This window comes from Pogona vitticeps, chromosome 4, assembly GCF_051106095.1.
Source record: "Pogona vitticeps strain Pit_001003342236 chromosome 4, PviZW2.1, whole genome shotgun sequence".
NCBI classification, from domain to species: Eukaryota; Metazoa; Chordata; class Lepidosauria; order Squamata; family Agamidae; genus Pogona; species Pogona vitticeps.
The window spans coordinates 29,089,280-29,112,139 of record NC_135786.1 but is presented as its reverse complement, the minus strand read 5'-3'; the positions used below and the strand labels follow the sequence as shown (position 1 = coordinate 29,112,139).

Here is a 22,860-nt window from a genome sequence, read left to right as displayed (position 1 = left end):
GAGACAAGCCTTGTGGTGCATATAGGTCTGCCCTCTAAAACAAGGGCATGGACAGGGACTTAGAGGAACAGCTGGGAGACAGCTTGCCCCTGTACCTACTACAGCCTGCGCTGGTTGTCTCAACCTACTGAAGAACAGAGCCAGTCCAATCAATTGTACACAGAGAGAGAGAGAGAATTGCACCATTTGGAAGCCTCCGGACCCCTTTTAAATAAGTTTCCAGAACCCCCAGTACTATTTATTTTTAACGAATATTTTTTAGACTGGACATAAACTTCAAGTCACTTATGGTTTAATCCTGTGTATCCCCCCCCCCAATGTTGGCAGTCCATGTGACCTTCAGAGGGACTCAGAGGCCAAAAATGTGTCCTTCACAGCTGTAAGAGATTCCTACCTCTACTCTAAAGACCATCACTCATTGTTCACAGAGCCAAAAGGAGGGTGACCCTCATGTTGTTGTTGCTTTTCATCAGCAGTGATGCCTGCAATTCTGCCTTATAAATTTCAGCCCTTGCAACAGATGTGATTCTAGAGTGTGGAGCTGAAATGCTTGCTTTGTCAAAACAAGGTGCAGTAATTCTGGGCTCTTTGGCTGTGTTCTGAAGGTTGTTCTTCCTAACGTTTCGCCAGTCTCTGTGGCCAGCATCTTCAGAGAGAGAAGAGATTATATCTAGTCATTTTCTTTTGGATGCCTGAGATGATGCATCAAAGACTCAATACATAATGCTGGCATTCTCCACAGAGGAATACATGGGTTTGTCCATACCACAGTTACTAGTACAAAAAATTCTTCCTTTTAACACTGAAGCACAACTCCCATCATTCTTCAACATTGGCTTTGCTGGCTCTTAGGAGACAAAAACATCTGGAATGCCACAGTTGCCCATCTATGATCTACATGAGTGAAGAATTTTCCTGCCCCCACTTGGCATCATGGGAGGTTTCTTCAGGTACAGCAACACACTCTTGTCACACATCAGCTCTCATTACACCTCTCCTTTTGATCTGAGACGGGTGCCATCCAGTGGCATGACATGGATGAGTCACATACTCACTCAAGGACAAGATAAACTTGAAAGAATTATATGAGGGATCAGCATGCATACACACACACACCCCACAACAATGGCGGCTGGTGCCCATGGTGGTTGGTGGAGCAGAAGACACAGTAGCCAGTGGTGGATAGAGAGCAAAGTAAAGGGTAAAAGGACTGTATCTCCCCATATGCGCCTTCTCGTCGATTAAGATCAGCAGAGGAGGCCCTTCTTTCGGTCCCATTGCCAGCACAAGCACAGCTGGTGGGGACACGGGAGGGAGAGGGCCTTCTCTGTGGCAGCTCCCAGGCTATGGAACACTTTCCCTTGGGAGATCAGGATGGCCCCTTGCCTTTTATCCTTCCGAAAAAAATGCTAAACACCCATATCTTCAGGCAGGCTTTTAACCATTATAATTGAATTCCTGAACCCCATTTTAGCAGATAATTTTAATCTTTTGCATATTTTCATGTTTTAATCTTCCAATTGTATTTTAAATTGTATATTCTTTAATTCATCTTTTAATATTTAATTTATTGTGTTTTCAAATTGTGTGAATTTTCATGTTGTGAGCTGCTTTGGGTCCCTTGTTGGGAGAAATATGGCATCATCATCATCCATAATGTGGATATTATTCAGAAAGTGAAAGAAAGAGAAGCAGGTAGAGAAGTATTCAGAGATACACAGAGGAAGGGAGGCATTCGCAATTCACTCCACAGGTCAGCTGGGAAGCTAACAAAATGAGTCCACCTTGCTCTCAAATCACAAATGCTCATGCCTTTTGCTGCTTCCCTGGGTGTCTGGTTTTAATGCTGAGCAATTGAACAGTTAACTCATACTCACTCTCCTGCTTGCATTCTCTCTTCTCTCTCCCTCTCTTTCGCATTCTCTCTCACACACACACTCACACGCACGCACACACACACACACACACACAGAGAGAGAGAGAGAGAGAGAGAGAGAATGGTAGAATGGTAGAATGGTAGAGCTGGGAGTTCATCAGGCCTCTGACCCTCTGTAAGGGAGAAGGCAGGAATGGGTTAACTGAGGGGTATCCTGAGTCCAGGGTGGGCCCACGCCCCATTTGTTCTAATGGACCAGCCTCCACTGCATAGTGTGCAGCATCTGTCCCAGCTCTTCTTCCGCTTGGGGCCACAAGAAAAATCTGGAGGTCTGAAAGCCTAAGAACTATCTGTGGGTCAAAGCTCCTCTCTTGACTCTGTTGCTCTGAGGAACCAAAACCTTATGAAGGAATTGGGCTCCGCTGAAATCTTCACACTAGCTAGCATGGTGGGAACTGGGAGAATAATTTTCCCAGGAATTACATATTGTTGTAAGATGTCCCTATTATAATGCAAAGTATTCTGTTATGGCTTAGTCCTCAAGTGCAATTCAGACCCATTGGCCTTACAAAAGTCCTGGTGGGAAAATAATTATCATTATCACTATTTTAGAACCGCAGAGCTGTTAGGGACCCTCCGGATCATGGCGCGTCCAGTCCCTGGCAAGGAGGCACAGTGGGAGCAATGACCTCCCAACTTCCAGCCAGATACCTGAGCCACTAAGCTATCCAGCCGTTCGGAAGAATGCTAAACCATTTTGTTGATGTGAATTGCCACAGATGTCTGGATGATGGATTCTCTGTAGGGTTAAGGCTACGTGTGGAGATGTATGTAAAATGTATGCAAAACAGAGCTTGTAGTAGCAATAGTAGATGACAGAATTCAGAAAATTATAGTCCAAATATACGTGGTGTTGTGTTTGATTCTTCTCCATGCCCGACAAACTCTAAGATTTAGGCATTCTGGGCTTTATTTTTTACTTCCAAGAAAATGAAGGGGGAGATGGCAACGGGCAGGGGCTCGCCTGAAAGGAAAAAACGACCCACAGAGGCCGCAAAGCAAGGCCACGGAAAGAGTTTTCGACTCCGATTGCTCAGCAGCTCCACCTAAGCGTCAAAATGGTTATTGCAGGGGTTTCCAGTATTAACTGTTGGTGCCGCAGCAGGACAGCTGGTGATTTTCCATCAGGCCAGTTTCGCGATGCTGCCTCGGATGCGACGGGAGGATCGGGACGCCTGCGCCTTCACTGCGCATGCGCCGACTCCGCCGTTGAAGGTCTCCCGGCAGAGAGGCTTCCAAAGATGCAGAAGTTACTGGGAAATTAAACAGGAGGGTTTAAAATTAACGTATACACACACACCCTATGCACAACTATCGTAAACTTCCACCCTTTCCTTGGCCCGGTTTTCTTCCCTAGTCCTGATATCCTGGGGAAATGACCTTTCGATGTCCTTCCTTGAAACACTCCCCCAACAAAAAAGCTGAATTAGGAATACAGAGAGTTATCAATGCATGCCTACCTTTGTTCTCTTAGAAATGACCCACCGGTTTCAATAGGATTTGTCTCCATTGAATTCTATGGTTCATTGCATAACGTTGATCTTTCGAGGTCTAGAATTTCTCTGAAGACCCTGCACTGGTAAGATAGCAAGCTTTTGAGTTACACCAAGCACCGCTGAACAGGCGGGAAACAGAACTCTGTGCCATTCAAAAGGTTTCTTCCTACCCTGAATTTACTCACGCCGTTGCTCGGAATTGATCGGGTGTCCTTAAGGCGCCTTTCCCTTGCAGTGTGGAGAAAAGAATAACAACCGACCTTGCAAGGCTGCTGTTGTAAGAATCATAGTAAGTTTCTGTTGAGAGCGAAAACGAATTACTTCCGGTCAAAGCCTGCCTGCTTACATTTATTCCAGGATTCTAGATCTGGGGATATAAAAATGCGGCCTCGGGTCTTTCCCCTGAGGTAGCATCTAACAAATTCCACTCGGTAAGTAAGGTGGCGGAACACCAACGGGGTTCTTTGTATTGTTCTGAAGAGTACGTTCTGTAGGTACCAGATGCCAGGGGGTTCTGTATTTGATGGGGCGTTTTCCCTGCTCTACAAACCTCAATGGTTATTTCTAGATCCCAGACAGATTTAATCTTCCATTGAACGTTATTCAAAACTAACCTACCCCATTCATTGCACAAGATCTTCTTTAAACCTGATTACATTTGGATTCCTACCCAATGTATACACAATTCTCGCGTTGCAGGTCCTCCTTCTAATCAGTGTTCCCAAAAATCTCTTACGGACTCGCTCCGAGCGTCAAAAAAAAATCTATAGATGAGACTATAAAGAGGCTTTAAGACAGGGGTCCAAACAGGTTTGCCAAGAGAGTCCTGCTTAAGTTCGCCAGAAAGGACCCCATCCATCAGGCTCATTCTGACAGGTTGACACGCTCTCCGAAGGCTTAGTTACAGATCGGAAGAGCTTTAAGCTAAAAAATCGGGTCATGTTTTCGGGTTCTGCCCTTTTGCCCTTGGAATGGCTTAAAAAGGTCGCTCTTCCTTACATCAGTCTCTGAGCCCCCCGAGGGCTAGTCGGAAGGTAGAGAGAGGCAAGAGAAAACCTCTGGCCTAGAAACGCGTTCACGTTTCTCTCTGCGTGTAAGAGGAAGGAGACCGCACGGCTGCCCTGCTGCGCCGGATAAAGAAGGAACAAATGCAAAATAACAAGGCAGTGGGACGTTTGTCAAGGTTGCTTTATGCCTTCCTAGGTCTGGATCTTAGGTGGTGGGGAAGCGGGGAGGATTAGTTAGCTTTGAAATTCAGATACAGGAAGTGGAATGTACTAGCCGTGGTAATTATTCTTATTTTTTTTTCTTTCCGAAATTCAAATATCAGTAATTTTGCAAAGGCCTCGTGTCATCCGCAAATTCTCAGGGCTTGACTCCTAAACATGAGGTTTGACCCTTTGGTCCACCCACTCATCGCACGCTAAAAAATAATAAGTTAGTGGTGGTGTTATATGAACGAATCACGCACCGTATAATAAATATCATTATATAATAGCACCATGTAATCATGTTCAAAGAATTGGAAGCCAGATTAGGTCCTCCGCCTTCCCATACTTATTCCAGCGACTTGAGTCATTCCTTTCCAAAGTACAATTACTAGTGGCTGCTAATTTGCTTCCAGAATTGGCAAAAAATCAGTAATTTTCCGAAAATATCCTCTCGCCCGCAGGTTCTTATGTTTAGTCCACCGGCTTCGGACCACCCACGTGCACATTAAGATTAAAGCCCTATGACTTTGTCCTGTGAAAGCAACCACCTTGGCTATCGTTTCGGCTTAGACATGGAGGGTGTACTTTGAGGACGGAAAGTGGTGCTGATGCCCTTTTTATTTAGCCCGTGAATTTCCATGCCTCCGGTTCTGCAGTTTTCACTCTCTCTTTTTTTTAACACGTCTGTCCCCCTCCCTCCGGCGCCCTGTGCCGCGAACCACCGTTTCCTATTGGCGAATTCAACGGCGTCTCCTCCTCCGTCTCTCTCCGTCCTCTTCTGCATTGCAGAGTTATCGGCGAGGGAAAAAAAATAATAAAATAACCTGTAATTAGAGCAACCGATTTTGACGATTTTTCGAATGCACGCACGAGTACACCCGGAAAAGGGGGAGATTCGAATCGAGGAGGGATGGCTTCGCATACCATAAATTATTCGCCTAAGCGGCGGTTTTAATTTTAGATTATTCGAATTGTTTTTCTATTTTAAAAAAGCCTTTCTCTAATAACTGTCGCCTCGTGTCCGTGTCAAACTGACCTGGAACGCCATCGTCTGAGATTTTAAAAAGCCTTTATCGGTCGTTCACTGCTGCTTGGTAGGATTTGAATTGTGCCCAGGACGTACCCCCGCCCAGCACAACACACGCTGGCTAGCCTTCCTCTGAAGAAGATCTCAAAGAAGCAACATCCCCGCTTAATTCAAAGAGAGCTCGGAATTAAATCTGTCCGGAAGATCAATAGGAAGATTATTCCGTGTTAACGACACTGTTAAAGACACACACACACACACACACGCACGCACGCACGCGCACGCGCGCCCTTGGCTTTGGTTAGTTCAAAACAAATCTCTGCGCTTCAGAAATTACTCTCGGGATAAATCAGGACAAATTTCGTTCCTCTAATGCTGAGGATGCAACTTGACCACATTTGCAAGTAATTTTCTCCCCACGGATGGTCCCGAGGACAGGTTCAGAAGGCAAGCCTAACTTCGGGGACCCGATGGCAGTCAGTGTCGGCCCAAGAGAAATCGCCGCCCGAGGCACAGCCGTAACCATCACCTTGCACAAGTCACTCAGAGACAGCTGCAGGGCCGGACTGGCCATCTGGCAATTCTGGCAAATGCCAGAACGGCCGATGGTCAGAAGGGCCGGTTCCTGCCTCAGTGCAGGGCCAGGCTGAGCCCCCCTCCCCAAAAGAGAGCAAACGAGCGAGAGAGCGAAAGGGAGCCTTCCCTCCCCGCCCCCTTGCCTTGCCTTGCCTTGCCTCCTCCGCTTCCTCCTCCTTCCTCCTCCTCCCGCCCCCTCCAGCTGGGGCGTCCCCCCAACCTCCCTGCCCGGCCCAAGAGCGCACCCGCGCCCGAGGGGGGGGCAATGCTGAGGCCCGGCTCCCAGCGTGGCGGCGAAGGCAGGCTCCGGGTGGTGGAGGCAGTGGCCATGGGGACGCGGCCGCTCCGCCTCCCTCCCGCGCCTGCGGAGCTGGCGGCGGCGGCGCGCTTTGTTCGAGGCTAGCGCGGGCAGCCGAGACGCCGCAGCTTCCCGGCCCTGCCTGCCCGCCGGCTGCTCTCGGGCCGCGGCTGGTACTGGTGGCCGGGCGGAGGGTCTGGCCGGCGCATCCCCTGCCCCGCTCGCTCGCTCGCTTCCTCGCCCTGGCGTGCCGGGGCCGGGGAGGGCCGGAGGGCGGAGCGGGAGCGGCGACAGGAGGAGGAGGAGGAGGCAGCCTCGCCTCAGATCCTCCCCCACCGCCCACCCGCCCTGGCCCGGCCAGGCCCGCTGCCTGGGCGCCCAGGTGGCCGAGAGCGCACGGTGCCCGGGCGCGTCGCCTTCGCCGGGCGCCCTTGGCCTCTCCAAAGGGAAGTGGGCCGCTGGGGGATGGGAAAGGGAGCGGGCGCCTCGGCCGGCCTTCCCCGGGCGGGCGGGCGGGTGAGGAGGGAAAGCCGGGGGGGCCTGGAGAGGGGAGGAGGAGGAGGAAAGGGGCGAGGACGGGGAAGAGAGCGGAGGGGGAGACTGGAAGAGGTGAGGAGGGCTGATCGGAAACTGGAAGCCGAGAAAGCCTCTCCTCCCCGGCAGGGGTGGCCATGCTGCCTCCCAGGAAAGCCCCTCTGACGAGGCCGGGCTGAAGTTTTGTCGGCAAGCCCAGCCTCGACCGGAGGGATCCTGACCCGGTCCCGGGAAGATCAACTTTCCTGGCCAGTTTTTTTTTTTAAGTGAAAATTTCCTCATCAGAGCTGGGCTACGCTGTCTTTGTTTCACCGTCCCCTGAGAATGTCACAACCCCGCTTTAGATACGAGTTGCCTTCTTATCCTGCTCCTTAGGATGCGCTGCGGCAGAAAAGATACACTCCTCTTGCACAGGGAGGTTCTGTTTATTCGTTTCGTTCATATCCTCGGCTCCCTCCCAAGTTTTATCCTCCTCCCTACAGCCCTGTGAGGTAGGCCAGGCTGATGGCGAGAGCACCTCGCTCAAAATCCCCCCGATGCATTTCAGGGGTCCATAGGGCCAATCCTGGCCCAAAGCCAGGTGGGCCTGTGTCCCCACAGCCGGTGGGCCTGTGTGCTCTAAATGCCAGGGCCGATTTTTGGTCCCAGTCCGGCCCTGGACAGCTGGATCCTACTAAAGGCAAGATAGTTATTTTGGGCACCTTACATCCCCCTTCCCAGCCAGTAAAAGTACAAGAACGGCAAAGTGAATAAGTAACAATAGGCTGCCCTTTCATGACATGCAAAACCTTAGGCTTTGGATGTCATGAGAGGGCAGCCTAATGTTTCCTATTTCGCCCTGAAGGCAGTTTCGACTGTGCTTAACCTCTTTTAAAATGCCCTGCCACTATCTGCTCCTAAATACTGCACTGTTTCATATCAGGTTTATTTGCAAGATGTCTGCCTGTTAGGAAGTAAAAAGTTGGCTGTCCTTTTCAGGAACCAGAACAAGGTCAACGCTCACATTAGTTTGCTTTTTGGAGTCGTCACGTTCCGGAAGAAAAGGTGTTGCGAACGACTGCGGTGATGATAGTCATGGGCGGAGGCCCGGTGAACAGTTTAATTGAGTGTAATTGCGCGGGTCACATCGTGTGACGTCAGAGGCAGACAGAAGATCGACCATTTAATGGGACTGTAAAAGCTACGTGAATGAAATAAAACATGGGGAAGTTAAAAAAACATGCACACATCCCAAAACAGGCAGGAAACACTCCACGGAATTTCAGTCAACGAGGGATCACCTGGTACACGATCCACTGGTTGTTTACTTGGAAGTAAGTCTTATTGTCTTCGGTGGGTGGTTATTTCAAGGACGTCATTGCGGTGTCGGTGTTCATAGGAAAGAACCCCCTTCCTTGCACGCATAAAGTATGTTCGTCATTCCCAAGATAATACATCGTAACACCCTATTCACACACTCCAGTATATTATAGAGTATGGTATACGGTTGTATAGATCCATCCATACACATCATTATCTTCAGGTATCAGTAACATGCGGACCCTATTGCATCACTATTTAACAGGCAATTCTTACTTACCTACTGAGGAGCAGGTCCTGGTGAGACTTCGTCCCAGATAAGTAGATACAGAACTGCAGCGTTATTTTATTTTAAACAGACTAGCAGGCAGTATTTCTAATCTTCTTCCAGACCGGAGAAAATAATTGCCTGGAGCCTCCAAACTACTGCACATTCTTACCTTGTTTGTAAGAGTTAACTTTTAGTACTGCGGGAAGCTACTGTAGTACATAATTAGATAGCAGTATTTGAGGTAGGTTCTTTTGGTAGGAGAGGCATGGAAAGTAAAATAAGAAGTTTTAAAAATTCTGTGGTTAATGTTATTATGTGCTTGTCAAGTCAAAAGCGATTTAACAGGACTTTCAAGGTAAGTCAGGTGTTTAAGGAGTGGCTTTACAGGTGCTACCCTCATACCCTCCCACTGAGTTTCCATGGCTGAGCAAGGGTTCGAATCTAAGCCAACTGAGTCCTATCCATCCCTCTTACCCAGTGGTTCCCAACCTGGTGTCCCCAAATGTTCATGGAGGATAACTCCCTGAAGCCTTCACCACTAGCTGTGCTGGCTAGGATTTCCGGGAGTTGCAGTCCAAGAACATCTGGGGACCCAAAGTTGTAACCACTAAGCTCCACCAAATTACCCAAGTAAAAGTGAACACATACATTGTTGTCATCATCACATGCCAAGCCTCTTACAGTGCACAATGCTTAGCCAGCTGGAACCAGGCTAAGAGCAATCTTTCTAAAATTTTGGGGAAGTGAAGTGGCTACCATTTGGCCAATGGTCTGCCATGGCCATATAATCTATTAAACCATGATTGCACAAACATTCAATACGCTGGAACTCTTATGTCTATTTTGCAGCAGTGGGCAGCATCTAGTTGCCCACTAGGGGTTGCTGTTTGAAATTCTGTTAAATGCAAATTAAAGTTAAAACCACTTATTCAAGTGGCTTGTAAAATTAGTGGAAGATCACAATAGGGCACCCCTATGTATCCATCCTGTGAAATAAACTCCATTGTGTTCAATGGTACTTACTCACAAAACAAAGGTAGGGACCAATAGCAGCATTCTCCAACCAGGGTTACTCTAGCTGAGCCATACTTCAGCCCCCACCAGGTCATCTCCCCCTCCCAAGGCACTGACTTGGAGAAGGCTGGTGTGTAGGATTGCAAACTGACAAGATGACTGAAGGAATAGGAGCAGCCTTTCCTTCTCTTAATTGTTTTCAGCAAGACTGCACTTCAGTTATAACTCCATTATGCTACATCTGAAAACAAATTTCTTTTTATTTTTTTGTACATGTCATTGCAATGCAGTCTTTCCATCATACTTGGATGGCATTGAGTTGGACTTGCAATTTGTTGTATTTTTTTTTAAAATCCCACCTTCAAGGTCCTGTAGGTAGGCTACAATACCCAGGACCTATCAAACATGCATGTCATCTTTAGTAGATGCCCCTGACAATTTTGTTTCTATTTTATCATGGCATTTATGTTTTGAGATCCCTTCACTTTATAAATCAACCTGAAAAAAATGACTAATCACCACCCCCCATTTCTCAACAGATGGAAGAGTTTGAAATTTACATGAAGCCAGTATTACATCAGTATTTCAGGAAAATGTTCATATTTGAATTCATGAAAACGAATCTCTTTGTTAAACATCATCTTATCACCAACAGCTATAATTAATCTTACAATCCATAAATTGGCCAACTCAAACACCAAACTGAAAATTGAGTTGGACTCCAGCCCCATGAAAATTCAGGCCTCAAAATGAATTCCTTTGATTTTTCCTATATTTATATGCACATCTGATGTCAGAGAAACTGGATAAGAAAGTCAGTAAGAAAATGCAAACATGAAAACATCTGAATGACTATGTCTTTTGGCATCTCATTTTAGGTCTTTATTATACAACAAAAGAGAATTTTATTAAGAGTATTCCGAACTAGCAGGTGTACTTGCAAGACTTAACTGTGGGGAAAGGGAAGCCAAGCCAAAACAAAACCAGCCACGTCTTTTAAAAATATACAGCCTAACATTTCAGAAAGAACACCAGATTTTTCACTTTTTCTCTGAACACGTTAGCTTACCCTGAAGACAGAGCGTAGTTACTGAGAGGAAAAGTCAATCCTGTGTTTCCCTTACCTGTCATCCGCAGTGATACAGTCCAGAAATAGCTCTTCAACAGGATGGTTCTTATGCGTCTTTTCGTTTCTTAGACCTGGCAGACATGAGTTTGGATTCCCAAAATAGCACATTCCCTTTCAGCTTTGGCTTCTCATCTGTAAAATGAGAATACTAGATACCTCCTTCACACTGCTGTGATGAGGCAAGGCTGTGAAAAAGATATACACAGTAGAAATAGTAAAAAAATAAATAAATTAAGTGAGTGTAAAAATCGAAGAATGACTTGTGGGGTTGAAAACGTAGACATCGGTGACGAACAGCTAGAAGATGGCCAAGCCAAAGCTTGGATAAATGCTTTTCCTCATGCACTGGAGAGTTGAAGTCCAAAAGATCTGAAGGGCCAGAAGGTTTCTTAGACAGGTACTACTGTTAAGGACTAGATAAGAGACTGGGGCTATAATCTTGTGCCCACACACAAAGGAGTAGGTACTGAAGAAGCTACTTGGATAAGTAGCAAAACATTTCAACTTAATAAGAAAGGATTCTAGTTGCCCTGACTCAACTTCCAGATAAACTCACCTGGATGACTGAGAATCTTCACAGATATAAAGGAGTAGGTCTGACTGAAATCAATGGGGTGCACCTCTGAATGTGATGTAGTGCTTAAGTGTTGGGCTGTGGCCCAGGAGACATGGATTCAAATGCCTACTCAGGCATAAAACATACTGGATGGCCTTGAGCCAGCCAAAGTCTCCCAACCCTGGCCTTTCTCACAGGGCTGTTGTGGGGATGAGGGGGGGAAGCCTTATACATCACTCCAGGCTTGCTGGAGAAAGGAAGAATTATAAATGCAGTTAATTATTTATTGGGCTTTGCTGTGTGTAAACTAATAAGTCACCAGCATTTCTGTGAACTCACAACAGGTATGACTTCAACAACTGGCTTCTCAGCCTCTACCTTGTATTTGCAATAACACCGACCTTCCTTCCTGTGTCATTCCATATCTGTCTACCCAGAATAAAACTCCAATAAAACTGCATTCTTTCAGAGGTATTCCCAGATACGTGCATAGGCTTAGGGCATTGTTGCAATGAGACTGTGTGCAATGTTTTGAACACACCAGAGAGCTATTTAAGTGTTAGCATTGTGTTTCCCCGGAACAAACCATACCAGCCACAGTTGTTATGGTTTCTCTTTATTGTTTGATATATTTATGTACCACATTATATGTTAAAGATAAATTTTCTGATATACATTTGTCATCTTATTTACCACAATTACACCACACATACATTTGAAACAGCTCCACAGATCTGGTGGTTGCACAGAATGATTTTCTTGTGTGTGTTTTGCTCCATAATGTTTTTCAAATCCAACTATTTACTCACTGATGTTGTAATTTAGAACTAAAAAAAAACATCCTGATCTGGAACGGAACTTAGTCTCATCTGTAGACCAAGTGATTTTTAATTAAAGTGGGAAGCTCTGATATTGGATGTGTAGTTAGTATGGAAGTATTAAGCCGTTTTTAGTGGTTGTTTTAGTATACAGTGTAAACACTACTGCTTGCTAGACTCATCATTGGCCTTCACAGTCATTTTAGCTTGTTGCTCATACAATCTAGGCCACTTAAGGTTCACCAGGTTGTATGCTCCAGCGCTGTAACACTGAGCAGTTGGACTGACATACTGTATATAGGGAGTTATAGAGAGACTGAATTGCATACAGTTTGCAAAAATATTACCATGAAACCTCTTACAATTACCAAATAGAGCAATTTACTTCCCATAGAAAGATTAGAGTTCAGACTACTGAATGAAAAAGAAATATTTTAAATATCTTCTCTCTATTAATATCTAAATAATACAAAATATATATTTAACTTATTTTAAAAATTTGCACAATAAGCATTTGATTTGGAAACTTTGTGATAAAATTTGTTGGGGACTAAACTTAACTAAAATAATATCATTTCTCTTTTTTTGGGGGGGGGTGGAATGCATCATCACATAGCTATGTAGATGTTCTGTGTGATTCTCTTTCTTTCTCTCCCCCACCCTCTAATGCAACCAGTTCAGTCCATCCTTTAATCTTCTGTATTGGTTCTAAAAGCTTCGATGAGACCTTCTAAAGAGTGAATGAACCCAGACACACTGCATATACCACCTATTACAAAAATAGCCACATCAAAGAAAACATGGTGCCACAAAAGCTTCCTCCACAACAGCTTGAGGTGGAAGAGGCTAGGGAGGAGGAAACAGAGGCCTGCCCCTGTGAGGCTGCCTGTGAGGCCCATCAAGAGGGCAAAATGGGGGACATAAATGGCCATCAGCAAGGTGAAAACTACTAGGGCACATCTAAGAGTGAGCCCCCAAGATTTGAGCCTCCCATCACCACCATAACAATTGGGGAAGAAGGCCCTGTTTCCATCTTGGAAGAGGGATCTCTCCAGGACTTCCACAGCTGCAAAGAAGGGCAATGGGTAGGAGAGCAAGGCTTTGGCCACCAAAAAAATGTTAACAACAGCCCTAATAGTGGAGGGCAAGTTGTCTGTGATGACTTCCTTGGTGTCATCAGCCCACGTCAGGTAGGCTACCAATGCAAAAAGTCCCTTCAGGATGCAAGCAGCTATATGAGTCCAGTTCATCATGCAGTGGAATTCCTTGGGGTTCTGCATGTTCCCTTCCAAGGAAGGCAGAAAGATCTGGGAGGTGTAGCTGAAGACAATGATACCAATGGAGATGGGGAACTTCTTCACATCAATGTAAAACTTGACTTTTTCCCATGCCCAGTCACGGGCTCTGGAGAGGCAGTAGGCAATTACTAAAATGTTGATCACAAAATGAGCCAAGGTGCAGAGTAAGCTGAACTTGGAGACAGCCTTGAGGTTCTTCAAGAAAGCACAAGGCAGGAGCACTGCTGTTGCAATGATGGACCAAGATTTCTGGGAGACCGGCAAGTTTGGGAAGCTGTTGTACATTAGGTTGCCACTGACCACAACATAGAGGATGCAGGTCATGACCAGCTCTATGATCTGAGCCACATTCACAATCCTGCCCCCAAGGGAGGGAAACCTGGGAGCGCAGCAAGCATTTGCAATGTCCACATAGGAGTCTCTCACCCTGACTATCTCCCCATCTTCATTCTCTTCATAGAGACAGGCAATGAGGATTTTCCCAGTATAGCAGCAAACCACTGCTGCAAAAATAATTAAAAAGAGTCCTAGGTATCCACCATGAAGTATAGCATAGGGCAGACCAAGAACAAACATCCCCTAGAGAGAGACAAAATGGAGACCGGGTTGCTCATTTTATTTAGCAAGCGACAGCTGATTTTCCCAGTACATGCACCAAAGCAGACAGCAGGAATCTAGTTTTTGCTATTCAATGTATTTGGGGGTGGGGGTGGGGGAATCCAGGCTTTAAGATACAAATCTCAAGGAGAAAGCTTATGCTTCACTTTCCTGCATATAAAATCTCTTGAAAAACAGGCAGTTAATACATCTGTAAAATCCTTATGCAACTAAAATAGAGCTACAGAATCTACTTTAAATTGGCATAAAAATTAGTGTAATATAGTATATCATATAATAAATATGTGATTGAAAGGATATAATTATTTTTAAAGACTAAATGCTTTCAGAAAATATAAACATCTCATTTCAAATCTTTGCTGCTATAGTCATAAATACATTTAATGGACAGTGTATTAAATGTATTAAATACATTGCATTGAATGTATTAAATACATTTAAAAGCTCAGTGGTTTACGTATCTGCTGTGGAGTCAAAGGCTGGTGGTTCAATTCCCCATTGTGCCCCTGGGGAAAGAGCCAGCCTGGATAGCCTTGGGCAAGTTACACAGTCTCAAGGCACCCCCAGAAGAAGGAAATATTAATCCACTTCTGAGGATTCTCTATGTAGAAAACCCTGGAAAGAGCCACCATAAATCAGAATTCACTTGAAGATATGCAATTATAAAGCAGTATTAAATGCAATGGAACTCACATCAAAGTATGCATGCTAGGTATGGAAAAAAACACCATATTTTAACTGAAATGTGACTCCATTTTGTTTGGTTTTCTTAAGAGGGAAATGGGAAAATCAGCATATCTCAAAATTATTCTGCATGTTTTAATGAAATGGTAGGGATTTTTTTATCTGTGTTAGCTGACAAATATCTTTATTTCCATCCTGTCTCATTTCCTGTTTCTTTTGCATCTCATCTTCTGACCCACTATGCTTTTAATTTTTACAGTACTTGGGACACTATGGAGAGGCTGCTAATGTTTCGATTCTCCAAATTGCTAGAAATCATCATTTGAAGGATAATTACCTACCCCCCCCAAGCCTGCAATTCTGCCAAAAGAGGTGATGGTGGGGGTTTGCTGGCTTTTAAGATTATATTGTAAATGTGATCTTTTGAGAGTTGGGGAAGCAAATGTACCTAATTGGACTACTTAATTTAAATATCAAACCAATTCAAGGGATGTGAACTCAGTACACTAGCTGGATTGTCTCATTACAAGATCATGTGCAGTAAAAAGCCTACCTTCTCCAAAATGTGCCCCATGGCATTCTCAATGGGCCTACTCTGTTGTAAATGGTTACTGATGTTCAGTAGAACAGAACCTTTGCAGATAATATTTTTGTATAAGCTTAGCTGAGTATGAAATCCAATAAAGACTGCTGAAAATATCTGAACCACCACCCCTTGGGGTGGGGATGAACTATAGATAAGAACACATTTTTCATTTTATCTTAACTGGCAAAAATCTGAAGGTCATGTTCTCAAATGTAAAGAAGTCCCTCGGGGAGTTTCCTATTCCCCCCACCTTAAACAATGAACGAAAAACTTTGATCACAAATGCAGAAATACAGTTTAGATTAGTAATGCATAACCTGCACAACTAATTGCAAATCACCCAGAGAGTGTTTTAAGAGCTATGGGGAGGTATATAAGCAGTGTGCTTTGCTTATTAGGAGCAAATCAATATCACTGCCTTCTTGTCGGATCTAAAGTAGGTTTGATTCATAGAGAAAAACGCAGAGGTATTTCTGGATGTATTTTCATGATGTTATGTGTTTAGGATCTCGCAAAAGGAATTCTCTTTATCCACCTGCACTTTCTCGAATAATTATATTCTAAACTCCAGGATGCTCATTGGAGAGTCAGATTTTGCCAGTTACACTCATTAACACTGCAATCCTATACATGTCTGCTAAGAAGTAAATTCCATTGAGTTTAGTGGGGCTTTTCTCCCAGGTAAAGGTACAGAGGGCTGAATCCTATAGGTTATTTTGTTTACCAAGTCAGTGAAAAGAAAGGAGAAAGAGAAAAAGAAAGTGGGTGAGGGCTGTCTGTGGTTTGTTTTTTTCTCCATCCAGTGTCTCTAGCTGAATGAACAGAACATGACGAAAAAAGAGTGGCAAGCGCCTAGGGGAAGGAACAGGGTCTCCCGTTTGGACCATCTGTTGCCTCGTTCATACTGATCTCCAGAACCCCGTCAGACGTGGTGCTATGTACCATCAAAACAAATTCATCAAGGAGGGGGGATGATGTGGCGTGGTTGTGTAATTCGGAGGCAGCATATATAAGACCACAGCCTTTTATGATCCAGAATAATGTCTGGACTTCGAATTTCTTATCATCAATAACAGAGGTTGGAATGTTGAGACAAAATAGGTAAAGAATCCAGTGGCACCTTGAAGACTAACACATTTTAAGATACTGTACATGGTTTTGTGGGATACAGTCCATGAAGCTAATGCCCAATCAAATGTGTTCGTCTTTAAAGAGTCACAAGACCCTTCTTGGCTTTGCCTTAAGACGAACGAGAGATCGTCTGGAATTGTTTTTAAAAAAAAATATTTTCGACTCGATTCAGATTTGAGACAGACTACAGGAATGACAGGGATTAAGATCATCACTTCAGATGCGAGCTTGAACTGATTTGAGGTTTGGGAGAGCCAGAGAGGGAATCAGGGGAGAAGGAAAGGGAAATCCAGGCTTTGGCTGATTTCCTTTAACTATCCTCTCTGGAAGGACGAAATAATGATGTTAATTGGATAAAGTAATCTTCAGTGTGGAGCGCAAATACAATTACAGCACAGCCTGTTTCTTAAGCCTGCAACTCACCAAGAATGCACCATCGCCCACACACATTTATCACCTATTCTTCATGTATAGGGATCGGTGTTGTGGGATCCGTCCCCCCCCCCATGTGATTGTATAGGGCTGGAAAGTAGCTGAGCAGGATGGGCCCCCAAGCCATGGCCAAGGAGGGCACCTTGGCACTATGGAAGTCGACGGCAACAAGAGCTCCGCCTTTGGCTTCCGAAGAGCCAGGATCCCATCGCGGAGAAAGGGGAATGGGTGGGTGGCTGGGCGGCTAGGACGGTTTACCTGGATGGCGTTGGTGACATTCCAGCCGGCTTCCCAGGCTGTGATCCTGGGCTTCCCGTGGCCGGAGACCTCGGAGCAGACGTCTTGTTCCTTGGAGGCGGAGGGAGGCAGGGGCCCGGTGCCGTCTCTCTGGTAGTGGATGTCCCCTTCCAGGGGCGGCTCTCCCCCTTCCTCGCTCCCTTCGGATTTCAAGATGTCCATCTGCAGCCCTTGCCGGTGCTCGTAGTCCAGGTCATCGCAGTGCGCGAAGCCCACCGCTTCTTCGTCCGTCGCCGCCTGGAAGCCCATGCGGGCGAACATGCCGCTGACTTTGGCCGAGGACTTGTTGGAAACCGAGGTGGCCACGTTGGAGATCTTGCTGCGGATGAGCGTCGCCATGATGCCCGCGCCGTCGGCTGCCTGGCTCGGCTAGGGACGCGGGTGCCGGTGGGTGGGTGGGTGGGGGAGGTGAGGGTGAGTGAGGGGTAAGGAAGGGCTTGCCAAGACCTACCACACGCCTGGAAAAAACGAGGAGGGGTTGGGGAGGGGAACAAAAATAAGATGAGCAGCACGGAAAGCAAGAGGGGAGGGAGATGGGCTTCTGCGCCCAGGGCGAGGTGGGCTCTTCTCCTTGGCTGCTTGGCTGCCGCCCACACCGACGGCGGCAGGTGATGCGCTTATTACCAGGGCGCTATCTCCACTCTCGCTTGGAACTGGACCTTCGCCTCCGCAGTGCCCCTTGGACCATGACACCGCTTAGAGGCTCCTCCAGGCTGGCACCTCCATGGGATCCTCTGGGCTTCTGCTTGGGGCATAGGCTCCCGAGAGGATGGGGATGAACGGAGAGGGTTGTCAGTGGCAGCGGCCAGAGGTACTTGGGACGCCCAGCTCGCGATGCCCGAGCCGCCTGGTCTTGCTCTCCCCTGACGTCCTTCCTCTTCCTCCTCCTCAAGAGCAGAGAGGCGGGTGGGTTGTCTCGCCGGCGTCAGTCGTGCCAATGCAATGCAGAGGAGCGGGTGTGAGGCAGCGGGGGGGGGGGGGGAGAAGAGATGAGGGAGGGGAGGGGAGGAGGGAGAGAAGGAGAAAACGAGAGAAAGAGAGAGGGAGAGAGAGGGAAAGGGACGTGCGATGATCACCAGATTGCCAACGCAAGCCTTTTGCAGCGCGCAGCGCGTCTCCATCCTCCCCACGCGTTCCTCTGTCAAAAGGGAGGGGAAAGGGGGGGAGCGGAGGGGGGGAGCGGAGGGGGGAGGGGGAAAGGTTTGCTGCATTTCTGGGGGAGGTCCTGCCGGTCCCCTCCAAAATCTACCTCTCCCCTCCAACAGCAACACCCACGCCTCAGAAATGCTGCAGATGGGGGCGAGGAGAAGATGGACAATCGACGCCCTGTTTTCGCTCTTTTCCAAGCTCGGTTTGCCACGCGAAACCTACTCCGAGCCTTTAAATAGGAACCTTCTCCACTCCCATTCCTAAAACAGAAACCCAAAGGAAATCATCCTTTCCCTGATGGTGTTAGGAAGACGGTTTTTTGTTTGTCCTTTTCGTTTTGTCCTGCCTGTCCTTTTCTCTTATCCGATCTATTTCGTTTTTAAAAAACCCAACACCTCTTTCCCCCTTCTTCCTCGATTGAATTTATAATCGTTTTTCGGGCAAGATTTTGAGTGAAAGTGTTAGAAGAGAAAGCGAAATAATGACCTCAGGAAAAAAAAAAGGCCTACCAAGATGGCGAATTTGTTCTATACCGCCAGAAACCTTGGTACTTGGCAGAGAACGAACCTAACGAATTCCATATATATTTGGTTTGTAGACGCCTTACAGCCCCGACAATTTGTGTCAGTATAAAACGGATTTGTTCACAAAATTGCCTATTGGTATTGCACGCGCATCCTCGAATGACCCCTTTCCCATCAGATACCTATTTATGGGTAGGAGATCGAGATACTTAATAACGCTATCCGGTTTCTTATTAATAACTTAGCAACTATTTAATTTTAGCCAATTAATTCTAGACCGCCCCCAGCCGTTTTAAATACTGCAGCACTAATATAACCTTACAGCTGCAAAGGCGAAGGAGATGGGTTAGAGAGGGAAATCTAACCCATTTTATCTACGCAATCTTCTACATGTCTACTCAGAAAGAAGTCAGGCTGAATTTAGTGAGGCTTACTCCCAGGTAAATAGGTTCAGGGTGGAGCTTTAAACACCTGCACAGTAGCTTGGTTCAGCAAATTGTTTCTCATGTGCCTGGCGGCTCCCTCCACCCCGCCGCTCTCTTCTTCTATTAATACGACAATTAAATGGTCTTAAAATAGAATCCTGTCTGAAGTACCGACAGAATGTATTTTTGTCCTGCCTAGTTTTATTGGATTTTTTTTTTTTTTTTTTTTTTTTTTTGCGCTTGTGTGTGTGTATGGGGGAGAATGAGATTGGAATTGTGCAGAATGTTTTTTTAAATCTTTATATAAATGGGAGGGATCAGACTTGAATGAGAGGTGACAACATTATATTACGTGAAGAGGAAGAAAAGTCGGGAAAGGAAGGAAGAAAACCTTGCGATTTTCGCACCAAGCTGTTTATAACTGGAAGGATTTCGTAGCCTAAATTTGAATTTTGAAAGAAGGGAAGCTCAGAAGAAGCGGTCCTTGGTCCAAGATCATGTTAAGGCAGAAACGAGCCCCTCGGCTTTTCAGAAGACTCGAAGTAAATTGGGCGATGAGTTAAACGGCAGCTTGGAACGAGTGCGTTTAGGTGAATGAGTGGAGAAGGTCAAAAAGAACACACCAATCACGCCCGCATACAAGCACACACCCGGAAAGAGTCGCTGCTACAGATTGGCAGAAGAAGCCTCCATCCTGATTATCACATATGAATGCACAAATAGGTCGAGAAAGACAAAACCCCGTGCTCCTCTCCCGCTCTCCGTGTTTAGAAAAATCCAGCGTACATTGTGGAAGGAAAAGATTTCCTTGCAAAACGACAGTGTAAAGGGGGTCCAGCTCGCAATCATCCCTCTAGGGCCTCCGTTTCTGGCGACACGGCTGTGTTGACACATTCTTAGTTATGCCATGGCTTTTGTGGTTAAGAATAAATAAAGGACTTCCGGCTATTAAAGAGCGCGTGCTTCTTCTTTATCATTACGTTCCCTTGATTCAGCTTTATTGATTTGGACCGCTCGGTTCCCAAACCAGCGTAGCTTTGGCGACCCAGGGCTTTTAAGAGAAGGGGTGGGGTGGGGACTAAAAATGAATTTTCTACCAGAATACTGATTCTTCTAGAGGAACCTCAACTACAGAATTAAAGGGGGTGTGGGAGGCAAATACCTACAGGGCAACTTGAAACCGTGAAGTCGTCCCTGATGAATACTGAACTGGACAGCTTGAGCGTCTCCATTCCTTAAGGCGTTCAGCAAATCCGAACAATTTCAAAATAATATTTGACGCTTTCTTTTAATACCTCCTCCCACTTACTCTGCGCATCGCAGCAAAATAACATTCTGACTGCACCCGCCGCAAAATAATTGGAAAACCCTATCGGGCTAGAATTGAATAAGCAGGACCTACGGGCGGTTATGCCTGAAGTTAGAAGGCATACAATGAATGACAGGCGTCTTCACCCACACCTGAGTCCTATTCTTCCTCTCAAAATCTTTCGGGGGAGGGGAGCCCACAGGGATCTGCTAAACGAAGAGCAAAGGGAGGGCAACAGCCTAAAGAACGCGCCGCCTTATCCCCGTTTGTTTTGCCGGCTGGAAAGGGTCACGGGCAGTCATCTCGGAAATCCCTGTTTGCGGATTCTGAATGAGGGAAGCCCCATTGTCTTCATTAAGCTTTCTTTTCTTCGGTGACGTCAAAGCTTCCTCCGCCCCAAGAGCCCCCGCCCGTCCGCCCGCGTTTCCTGCTATTCCACCTTCCTGCCTCCACCGCGCCGTGCCTCTCGCCCCCAATACAGAACCAGGGAAACCAACCCGCTTTCCACTCTTTTTGCCTTATCCGTCCCAGTCGCTTCGGGTTTGACTCCGGAATTTTCTAAAGCTACTTAGGCTCATTCAGTAAAGCAGGAGTGGATGGAGAGACGACTTTGCTTTTATTTATTTTTTTAAAAAATTAAAACTCCGAAATCCACCAACTACCGCTGCAAAAATGCATTTTGATGTATAGCGGACGTGACAGCGGCGATTGGAGCAAAGAAAGAATGGGATAACTAAGAGTAGGTAACGGAATTCCACGCAAAAAAAATTGGCTCTCTTAGTTACCCCAAGCTAAGAAGTCCCCATCGGCAGTACAATTTAGGAAGTGGAAGGAAAACTCTTATCAGAACTCTCTGCCGGCCTATTACATAATTCCCCAAAGATCTACCTGTAGATCCGAGTTTTTCTTACATTTATCCCTGCAATAGACTTATAGGCTTCCGTTCCAAAAGGAAAAACCCAAGCATTTGGGTATTAAAGACCTGCATCGGTATGGAATGTGTCGCTTACGGATTCCGGGACTAGTTTGCATTCAGGGTATTAAATCTGAACCTGTCAGCTACCCAGACAGACAGTTGTCTCTCCTCTTCTCCCAGTTTTCAGAATCCTTCTGTTCCCCTTATCGGAGTTACCTGGCTGCCCTATGAATTACTGACCCCCCAAAACAAGGAAGCAAACTCCCACTAAAATAAGTTCTGATTTGGTGCAGTCGTTCACACAGGACGCTCTGAACACATGCATCTCTGTCCACCTTTAACCCCTCTCTGTCCTTAAACGCAGGGGATCTAAAAATAGCAGCGATCATGGACCAACGGCGTTGACTGGAGAATATACTTCGAAAAAAAGGACACCAGTAGAGCCATCTTAGTACAGATTAAACTGATCGATCTTATTAGAGAGTTCATTAGCCTTTAAGTTCCATCTTTATCTTCCATCCCGAATGGACCTATTCAGTAACCCTACCTCTTTTTGATGCTTTCCTCAGCTTCCCACTCCACCCAAAGACACGTGTTTACAGTTAGGAATACCGTCCTGACAACCGTTCCGTCTTAACAACCCAGACTGCTAGTGCCAGAGTAGCACTGTTTTGTTACTCTGTATTTTGCTTTGGGTCATCCAATTTCCAGAGTGTCTAAGCCTACCCTTTCACGTTTAGGTAACTCCAGCCCATTTCCTAAACCTTGTTCGAAACTAAAGGCACGCTCACACGTGCATTCTCTTCCATTCACAATCCGATAGTCAGTTGTTGTAGAACTCAAGGTCTGGTGGGAGGGGGAAGTGGCCGCAGGGGGGTGTCTCTTTCTGGGTGTTGTTTGGAGAAAAGGCCCGCACGTGGTTGGCGCAGGGCAAAAAGTTGCACGTCCGTCGAACAGGACGCGTCACCCTGGAGGCACTCCATGGACCGGCTGCTTGACCGGGAGGCGGGTTGTATTGTGAATACGTGTAGCCAAGTCGCTTCGGAGTTATGGCGGCCCTAAGTGGGCTTTCGCGGTGTGTGAGATGTTAAAGGGAATGCTTTACACGGATCACGGCGCCCCTTTCCCCAAGTGAGTTTCCACTGCCAAAGAGGGGCTTTGAACGAGGTCTCCTGCGTCCGGATGTGGCAGTTCATCCACTGCATCACATCGGTCTCAGCCAAACGTATTTGCCGTGGCGGCAGCAGTTCCTTCGCAGCTGTCTGTCGCTCCACCTCCAGTAGCTCAGGAGTTGAACGCGGGGGTCTAAAGCAAGGACACCGGGGG

At 46.4% G+C, this 22,860-nt stretch overlaps 1 protein-coding gene and 1 long non-coding RNA gene across 2 annotated transcripts; both read right to left on the bottom strand.

Moving 5' to 3' along the window:
- Nucleotides 1-966: 966 nt before the first annotated feature.
- LOC144589138 (uncharacterized) lies at nucleotides 967-6,067 on the bottom strand. Its single transcript, XR_013545043.1, has 2 exons — nucleotides 3,603-6,067; nucleotides 967-3,512 (listed from the first exon to the last, which is right to left on the bottom strand). It is a non-coding gene; the product is annotated as an uncharacterized LOC144589138 (long non-coding RNA).
- Nucleotides 6,068-11,947: 5,880 nt separating this feature from the next.
- Nucleotides 11,948-17,758, bottom strand: SLC32A1 (solute carrier family 32 member 1). The gene is made up of 2 exons (XM_020798432.3): nucleotides 17,173-17,758; nucleotides 11,948-14,042 (listed from the first exon to the last, which is right to left on the bottom strand). The coding sequence occupies exons 1-2, from the start codon at nucleotides 17,548-17,550 to the stop codon at nucleotides 12,855-12,857; spliced, it is 1,566 nt and encodes a 521-aa protein (XP_020654091.3). The 5' UTR covers nucleotides 17,551-17,758; the 3' UTR covers nucleotides 11,948-12,854.
- Between the last annotated feature and the right edge of the window lie 5,102 nt (nucleotides 17,759-22,860).

Excerpts from the sequence above, each read along its gene's own strand:
- SLC32A1 (XM_020798432.3), bottom strand. The coding sequence starts at position 17,550 with ATGGCGACGCTCATCCGCAGCAAGATCTCCAACGTGGCCACCTCGGTT. Across the intron at positions 14,043-17,172 it reads ATGTCACCAACGCCATCCAG|GGGATGTTTGTTCTTGGTCT; the intron begins GTAAACCGTCCT and ends GTCTCTCTCTAG.